Source organism: Carassius gibelio, chromosome A6 (assembly GCF_023724105.1).
Source record: "Carassius gibelio isolate Cgi1373 ecotype wild population from Czech Republic chromosome A6, carGib1.2-hapl.c, whole genome shotgun sequence".
In the NCBI taxonomy this organism is placed as follows: domain Eukaryota; kingdom Metazoa; phylum Chordata; class Actinopteri; order Cypriniformes; family Cyprinidae; genus Carassius; species Carassius gibelio.
Genome location: NC_068376.1, coordinates 30,454,607 through 30,464,635, shown reverse-complemented (window position 1 = coordinate 30,464,635; position 10,029 = coordinate 30,454,607). Strand labels below are relative to the sequence as shown.

Here is a 10,029-nt window from a genome sequence, read left to right as displayed (position 1 = left end):
GTGAAAACAAAACTAAATAATAATTTAAAAAATTATAATAATAATAAACTTTCTATAAATGTAACAATGTAAACTATTGTAACTAAACTTTCCTTGCATCTTCAATGTAAACTCATCTTTAAATGATAGTAGTCATCATCATCATCATCATCATCATGAACTTCTGAGTCCTCAGTGTCAAGTTGCTCAGTGTTACTCTGTAAAATAAGACCAAAATGCTTTATTAAAAATGAATAACACTCAAGGGGTCACAAAACAACAAAATAGTTTCATGCATGTAAGCCACAGACTGTTTTAAAAAATAATAATAACAAAAGACTATTCTACAACTTTTGCCAACATTTCTTTTTTCTAAAGAACTAAAAAAGGCCTTTTTTTCATTAGAATCTTTTTTTTTTTTCCAGGCATGAAAATATATATCCAGAATCCAGAAATTAAACATATGATGTTAATAATTCAAATATATAGAATATGTACAAACACCTTTAATATTATTCTTAAAGACAACAGCAATTATTGCACTCAGAACATAATTATTTATTTATTCTTATTTGTAAATCTTTTAGACATTAATTCCGATGTGTAAGTAAGAATTCTCTATACGGTCAATTTTTTGGTAGATTCTAATTCATATGTTGTATCTTTGATAGGAATAAAAAAATAAAAAAAACTTCAAAAAGTCAAACATTGCAGTAATTTATATATATATATATATATATATATATATATATATATATATATATATATATATATATATATATATATATATATATATATATATATATATATATATATATATATATATATATTTATATATATTTGATTGTAGTAAAATATTTAATATAAATAAAATAAAAATGCATATGCATATAATTTTTTTTTATTATTTAAATTCAAAAAATATTTGAAGCCACATAAAACAAAGCACTTTATAGCACACTTTGTTGTACAACATGAATTTCATCATTTCTCCTTGACACCATAACTGTAGTATTGTCGTAACATTTATTTTTAGTACAGTTCTATCATAGCATAATTTTGAAAGGGTATTATTTTTATCTACAGACCTCAAACACAGACAGCTGAAGCTCTTCATTTTTCAGATGGCTGCTAATGTAGTGAAACAATCTCATGTTTGCACTGACGGCACGGTGTGAAGCTATTCAACCTAATTACCAAATAGAGACTCTAATTAGTCTCTGTATATGTGGAAAGGTTTGGATGGTTCCTCATAATCACTGACCTACATACACAAAAGAGCAAACCTCAGTCGGCTCCCAAACTGTGCAGTGAAGCTTCTTCTACTCAACACCATGCACTTTACCATCCTGAGAGTCTTTTACATTTGAAAACAGATTCATTTCTCAGATCATCCATTCCTGTGCTGCTGATTTCATCCAATAAATGATGTCAATTCCAGGATGTACAGGAACTGGCTTTTGTAAGTTAAAAAGGTTTTATAAAGGACTTTTCTCTAAGAGTGGATCAGCTGTAATCAAGATTCTCTGTGTTTTGTTAATTGCAGCTTCTCATCAACGCTTACCGAGTTATTCCCCTCAATAGCTTTGATTTTGTCTCCCTCTAGTGGTGCAATAATTCTTCAAATGCCCTGGTATAAGACAATAATTAAAACATAGAGGAACATCTTTCTCTGGGCAGCTGCTACGTCGCATGTACCTTAGTTATATTTAGGTTTTAGCCATACATTAGCTTTTACACCTCCTCCTATGAATTTGCAGTGTTTACAGATGTGTTAATGAACATTTTGAATTTATTCATGAAAACAACTGAATGGAAACATGAATAGGCATACATTACGTTTAAAAAATTTATTTTGCTAATGTAATTATATTTTTATATTGTTCATTTTGTTGAATAAAAGTTTCATAAAAATACATTGAAATTGCCTATATATATATATATATATATATATATATATATATATATATATATATATATATATATATATATATATATATATATATATATATTAAACAATTCAAGTTTGTACAGTCGGGTTTTGAGAAATCTGATGAAATTTAAATTTAAAAGGAAAATATCAAAATGTAACTGAATAATTTTTTGCAAAGATAAATGACAAAATGTGTTTGCAGTTACATATTAACAAGGTCATAATCAGGTATACTTAATAAAAATAAGAGTAACAAAAAAAAATCTAGCTTATATTGTTGTGTTACTTTTGACCCACCTGTGTGTTTCTTTCTACATTTCTACAAAATACCACCTTTTATTGATAGACCACACTTCTGAGTTACTGACCACAGCAGAACAATATCTCTGTCTACAACATTATCTTTTAAAATTATGTTTATGAAAAATGGTACTTTTGCCCTTGCTCTCCCTATATTTAAATCTGCAAGATGTTTTTTTTTGCTCACCTGCAATATGCCAAATAGACGTACTGCTATAGTAGGATATATAGTATAAGTACTATATGTGTGTGCACGCGTTTGAGGATTATTATATGACTATTTGCATATTTTGATTTGGTGGTTTCCTACCATTATACCATCTGCTCTCACAATCCTTCATGTCTGTCTGGGGTCTCAGACCTGTGTGTGTCTGTCTCTGTACCTTTGTTCCGTCTTTATATGTGTGTGTTTGTGTGTGTCAGTGTAATTAAATTGTAGATGTGTTTTGTGATGCTCTGTCTATATGCATGTTTGTATACACATATAAGCACAGTTTCAGCATTATTCTGCAGGATGAAGCTTTGTTCAGGTTAGTTCACAGTGCACAACTAATACAACTTTTAATTGTGTGACAAAATTGTATTAGTAAAAATGTTTAAATTGACTAATATTAATAATGCTGTAGAAGTCAAATAAAATATAATCATTTATTAAATATAAATATAACATATATAAATATTAGATAAAAATTGAGTGTAAACAAAAAGGGGAATGGGATTCCCTTTGGATTAACTGAAATAAGTTTAAGTTACTGAACTATCTAAAAAAAAAAAAACCTAAAACTGAAATACAAATACATTAAACCTAAAAAGTAATTTGAAAACAATAATTTATTTAAATGACAAAAGCACACAGCAAATAAAAATTCTAAATATTAAGTAAAACTATATAGTATTTAATTAACGCTTGTGTTTGCACAGTCAAATTTAAAACTTAAACCAAAACTTTATTTATTATTTTTGCCAAATACAAGCAGCCCCCCTCAAGCAGTGAGTGTGTGTTTGTCTGATAAAGATGAATGTAAATCTATGTATCTGTGCTGTATGTCAGCAGACGATAAGCTGTCGCTGGTGTCCATCTGCTCATATAATCTTACTGTCCTGAAGTGGCGTGTGTGTGTGTGTGTGTGTGTGTGTGTGGAGATGTCTTTACCCTCGAGGGTTAACCAGGCGTCTGCCTGCTGACCTTTCTGACCCCGGCCTTTTGCATGGACCTCAGAAGAACAGTAGGTACACAATCACACGCACAGGAGCAGAACAGCAGGAGTGCAAGAGCTGAGGGGACAGACGTGTGTGTGTGTGTGTGTGTGTGTCACTTGGTCATTCTCAAGCTGTTGCATTGTGAAAGACCTGCTAATGCACTAAATAGACCAGTGACAAAGGCACACACACTCAAAGACACAAGCCCAGCTGTCAAACACACACACACACACACACACTGGCACGAGTCACATCAGCAGAGTGACTTCTGCCATTCGGACTAACGTATTTCTGTCTTTGTTGACGTAACTCACGCTGCTTCATTTGCCCGTTACAGATTATCATCACAAAGGCCTGCTGGGTCACATATATGATGTATTCATAGGCCACGTGCTTATTACTCCGTCTGTCTGGATCTGCTCGGTTTGAATCTGTTCTCTTCACTAACATCACGGATCAGCTGGTGTTTAATGATTTTTGTTGGTCAGTTCTTCTCAAATACACACAGGCTTGAATAATCACATTAACATGATCCACAAACAAACACATTACTGACTGACTTCAAGTTCAGCGTCTATTATTTTAGCCCAGACTGTACAAACGAGGGATATTATCATGAAATAATAATACAAAAATAAAAATAAAATGTGTTTAATAAATACACACAAAAATAATAAACTTTGATTAATAAAATACAAATGTAAAATATTATTCTATTATATTATTAGTATTTACTAGTATAGTATTTATTTGATTCTACGATATTTTTCAAACTATATATCATTGAATTTGTTTTTGTTACTATATTTATGTTTTCAAATTGTTATAGTACAACTATAAGTGTGTTTAAAACTAAACCAGAAAATGGTTACTTTAAATAAAATAAACGTTAACTGAAATAAAAAAAATATAAAATAAAAAAACATGGTATTATTTCTCATTTTAGTTTAACTAAAAGAAACAAAAACTGAAATAAAAATAATAAAAACCATGCACAAATAAAAAAAATGACAAAACACAAAAAATACAAAAACTTTATCTGAAATTAATATGAAAACAGAAAATAAAAAAATCTAAATATTAATCAAAAACTACAATGATACTAAAATAAATAACAATAGTACAAATGTGTGCATATTTATGGACTATAAATGACTCTTGCTTTTCTATTGTTTTCTATTGCAGTGACATTTTAAGCGTGACTGGAGCATCTTCTGGGTGTGTGTCAGTAAAGAGCAGGCACAGCATGGCTCCTGGACGTTGAGTGTAATTTGTTGTTGTTGGTCAGCAGCTGTGCCGTACACTCAGGAGCAGGTGGCCACTCGTGAGGGACTGGGAAAGAAACAGCGACATGTGTTTGTGTGGGAGGCAACAGGAGGAGGGAGAGACTCTCGTCCTCTTATGAGACACACCATCAACATATGAGGACCTGGACGGACACAGCATCAGGGATCAGAAACTATTTAGACCGGAGAGATTTTACTCAGATGACTGGGTTAGCTTTTAAAAAAATCCAGTGACCTTTCACTAGATTCACAGCCACTTCAGGAACCCTGTACATTTGATTTAAGATGTTTACACTCTACAAATGCAAGCGCAAACAACAAAAACCTTTCTTTAAACACACACACACACACACAGTAAATCATAATTCAAATAATCACATTAACATTACATTTCAAATATACAATTTTTTTACTACATTTTAAACATCTGTACACAGAGCCCTTCATTTATAGTGTGACATGCTTTTATTTTATTTCATTTTAGATTTCATGCAAAACTTTTTTAATGATTCTAATAATTTATATTCTAAAATATACTTTTTTTATACATCATTGTTTTGTTTTTTTACCTAAATTAATTTTAGTAAATTAAAATGTAAAAAATATATATATTTTTTTTCATTCATTTAAATAAAGCTGAAATAAAATAAAATATAAATATTAGATGAAAAACATAATTATGATTAAAACGTCAAAATATAAAAAGCTACATAATACATGTAAAATGAATATCGATTTTTTTTAAATACATTGATAGCCTAATTATAATTGAAAGTCTGTATGAAATAATTATTATATTTTTATCCATTCATTTGTCAAAGTGCTTTATATATATATATATATATATGACATGGTCCTGAAATTCCTACTATAGTAGCCTACATGATCAAGAAACCAGAAGTAGCTATTATCGTGGTATACATCTGATTTGGAAACATGCACATGTTATTACCATGTTTTCTGGACATGATACTATGTGGACATGTATTATGGTGTATGACATTGAAATCATTCATTACCCTGATACACATCAAAGCAGCATCATGGTATCACCACGGTGTTTTTGGTTTATTGTACAGCAGTCTCTGTAGCTCCACCTCCAGTCATGAATATCTCAGGGATGCTGTCGGTGTGTTCACACACACACAGAGAGAGAGACACTGAGGTGCGTGGATCTATTCGGGAAGAACTACACATCACAGACACGCAGCAAACAGCGCGAGGACAGTCACAATGGTCGGGATCCCGGGCGCGTTTCAATGTAAGTGCACTGATGTGATTGTGCGGGTTTGCAGCGTTTTGTATACCGCGACACGCATATCAGACTAAAAAGATCAACAGAGCAGTGAGAATAACACATTTTGTGATGATAAAAACCGTGATTGAACACGCAAAACGCGCTCTTGCTTCGCGACTGTACTGTATCGACTGTCTGCGCATGCGGAATAGCGTCTCGATGTTTTTCAGCGTCTTCACGCCACGAGCGTTCCAAACTCCCGCGTTCTTCTGAGTTCCATTTGTTTAAACGCCAGAACGCTTCCGGTATGATGAGCATTAAACTAACTAAATGGATTCATATGTAACCCCCCCTCAAACAGTTAATGTAGCTTTTGTGAGGTGTTAAATGTGGTATTTTAGTGCCATCTACTTTTACCGCGCTAAATTGTTGTTTACTATATCACTGAAGTCTTTTATCAGTTTGCCAATGTTACGATTGTTCATGATATCAGATAGTAATGCCACAGTTTTTTATTTGCAGTAAATTACCTTATGTTTTATATATATATATATACACACACACACACACATAAGGTAATTTACTGCAAATAAAAATATTGTGGCATTACTATCTGATACTATCAAATTTATGAATTTAAAAGTTAGACTGTACTTCAGAGAATACCATGGCGGTCAATTGGATATGTTTATAAATAAATAAAAAAAAAAAGAAATCATGGAACCTGGTACCATGGTAAGAGTGCAAACCAAAGTAGAATGGTACTACCATATTCTTCTTGGAGTACCACATTAAAAACCATGCATTATTGTTATCCACTGCACTTTTTTGTAAGAGTGCAATTACCATGTTTTTTAGACGAGTACCATAGTACTCCCATGTTTTGTTGTTTGTTTGGACATTATAATGGTGATCTTATCATTGTATTATTTGAAGTGTGTAATTTGTGTAAAAAAGTGCCAGCAGTTCCTCAGTATCAGTATATTTTCATGCTAATACCACAGACTGTAGTGAGCGCAAGCTGTCAGTGTAGCGTGGTAAACCGGCTCTAATCTGTTTTGAGGGTCCGAGACGGACCCCTCTCTCGTGTCTCACTGGAGGATTTGGCATTAATCCCTTCGGCAAAGTTTCACACCATCTGGACTTTAGTGGTGCATGGTGGACTGATCTACAGGAGGCCTGTGTGTGTGTGTGTGTGTGTGTGTGTGTGTGTGTGTGTGTTTACAATGAAACGTCCCGGTGCCACAGCAGCGCTGTCAGGGTCACTGGTGCTGGAGAATAACGCAGGCCATTGTTTTGTCCCCGGGGTTTGTTTCCTTGACCTGAATAACTAATGCATTGATCTAGTACTAGCTGCTAATGCTAATGCTGCAGACCATGAGATGATCGCTGAGACCACATGAGGGCGAGATGAGCTGAAGATTGAAGAGTCATGACAGTGAATGTGTGCATTACAAAACACTCGTTTTTGGGACATATATACGATTATATTTTTAATATACCTTGGAGTACCATGTTAATACCATGGGACATATATTCCAGTATCATGGTATCTCTCAAAGTCCCACAGTATTGTTACCGGAGATCACTGTTATTTTGTGTACTATTACAGTATTTATTATTGTTTTGAATTGACTTTTATTTCTACATTTTATTTTAATATTTTATTTTAAGTATTAGCAATATGCATTTTGGCATTAATTATTATTATTATTAATTTTATTATTTCTATTTAGCTTTAATTTATTTTTAGTAGTTTTAGTACTTCAACTTTAACTTAGTTTATCTTGGTTAACTGCCAAAGCAAAACATGCTGATACTAGGGTCCAAAAAACCTAATCATGCTACTTTTTTGTAAGGTATTACATGATAATAAAATGGACCATTTCCAAAACAACACATTTACGGTTTTGTCCAGCATCTTGGAGACTTGAGCGCTGATGTACATCCTTCTTTAGTGAGCCAGTGTTTGGTGCGGCTCCAGTTGGAAATGTGAAGCTTTAGGACTTTGGTGTAATTTCCCTCTTCAGCTTTGGCCGGAGCCCTTGAAAAACTGGAAGATCGTGTGTGTGTGTGTGTGTGTGTGTGTGTGTGTGTTGGGGGTGGTTAGATTCCTATCCTCTGACTTGAAGAAAGGAAACACAGGACAAAAGGGCCCTTCAGGTTTGAATTTGCGCTTTAATTGCTCTTGGCTCTTGGTGCCGGGGTCTCCAGAGCTGACAACACACCACTCGGGTCGCGTGGGAGAGTTTGTGCACGTCAGAAAGAGAGAATAAGAAGAGCGTGGAATGAAGTATGGGTCTCCTTTCGGTTTTAGCAGCTGTTAGTGTTTAAACCAAGCAGTCTTGGCCTGCTTCGGCTCCACAGTTCTCCTCTCAAACCGCGGAGAGCTGCGTCCAATTAGCAAATAACCAAACCCTTTGAGTCCCAGCCGCAATAAAACAGACCCTCGATGCACCCTTGCTGGATTCTGTGGTTTGCAAATGCTAGTTTATCAAACCTAAGATGCACGGTTCTACCATTTATTAAACTGTTTGGTAACTGCAATGCTGTAGAGCACTGAAGAATGAAGTTAAAAAAGTGGATGTCATTGACTTGTGTTTAGCGCGAGCGTGTACGCGGTTGTGTGTGTTGGCTGGATTATCTCAGAAGGGAAACACAACGCAGTAATTGACATCAGCTCCAGCAGATGTTTCTCGTCGCCCACCGCTGCGCAGACAGGCTGTGCGAGATTGAATCCAGATGCCGAGGCTCCACAGCGAATAGTTCTCTCACCACCAAACGAACGACTGTTGCCCAGAACGTCAGTTTTTTCTGGATTATTGCGCTGGAGTCGGGCTTCTGACCCCGTTTAGAAGAATCCCGATTTCTTTATATGCTTCCATCACGGATATTACTCTGATGTGTTGACAACTGTCTTTGTTTTGATTCACTTCAGTTCGCCTAAACATGGAAAGTCTCATTATCTACTCGATCACATGTTCCTCTGAAGTCCTTTTCTGGACAGAATTTGCCCTCTTGTCTCTTGATATTCAGTCGTGAATCACAATTGGTAACAAGACACTAAGACCTAAGTAGTATTATTTCACCACTGTTCTCTTGGCAAAAACCCAGTTAGATTTTTCCATTGGATTATTACAGGGAACAAACTCTGTGACCCAAAAAGTTTATTTTTAGTTGGTCTTTGTTGATTCAAGATCGACAATCTTCACAAATGAGCACAACTTCAGTGAAGTCTAAATACAGTCGGCAGAAGTAAAAGCTAAAAGTTGATTATAAACGAATATACTTTTCAGACCTCTTTCGGTCAGTTTTATTCTGAAAGTTTAGGTGAGAATAGTTTGCATGTGATTAGATGTTCGATGTGATGTCTGCAACAACGTTTGTAGTGCCATTTAACAAATTGTTAGCTACCAAGTATAACCATAAATCACACCTCTGATGCATTTCATGTGGTAGAATAAAACATGAGAATATCTTGAGCTTGTGTTCACCACAAACCTTATTTCATGCATTTAGCCAAATAAAACCTTAAAAAAAAACAGGTGTTGGCTGTATGAAATATTTGTCATCCCTTTAGCACTGGACATCACTGCATTTAATCTATAATGCATTTCAAAGTGCAAATTAGTTTTTGAGACCTTGGGTATATGCAAGATTTGTTCAAGAACATCTTTACAAAAAAATGCATTAACATTTTAGATTCCTTTTGCATGACTTCTGAAGATTTGAAAATATTGCATACAAGTCATACAGACGTTTTTGGAGCTTGATGTTTCTCCATCACCGACTAGACTTGTCAAAAATTGGCGTGTGATTTATTATGAAACCATATTCACTATGAAACTGCTGTTAAATGTCAAAGGATGTTTGCAAACGATGACAGAAAGATCGTTTTTGGGGGAACCGTCTCTTTTAAGCTCTTTTTTCTGCAGTTTCATCGAGCAGCGGGATGTTTTGTTGTCTTTTGATTGTTGGCACGGCTGATGGTTATCAGCTGATCCGGCTGTTGTGAAAACAAAGCAATTTGGAGATGGGAGGTTTTGGAGTGGCGGGATTGTTTGGGGACGGTTGATAGCGCTCTGGACTTTCTG

The 10,029-nt window shown here is 34.4% G+C and overlaps 1 protein-coding gene across 4 annotated transcripts in view; it reads left to right on the top strand.

Moving 5' to 3' along the window:
• Window positions 1-5,793: 5,793 nt before the first annotated feature.
• Window positions 5,794-10,029, top strand: part of LOC128016046 (protein CBFA2T2) — a 30,303-nt gene continuing 26,067 nt past the window's right edge. For 2 of the 4 annotated variants that reach the window (XM_052600364.1, XM_052600363.1), the window contains exon 1: window positions 5,794-5,959. In XM_052600364.1, coding sequence (XP_052456324.1) covers window positions 5,932-5,959 — 28 coding nt within the window. In that variant the 5' untranslated portion in view covers window positions 5,794-5,931. The remainder of the gene's footprint in view (window positions 5,960-10,029) is intronic. The other 2 variants (XM_052600366.1, XM_052600365.1) reach the window with 2 other exon arrangements.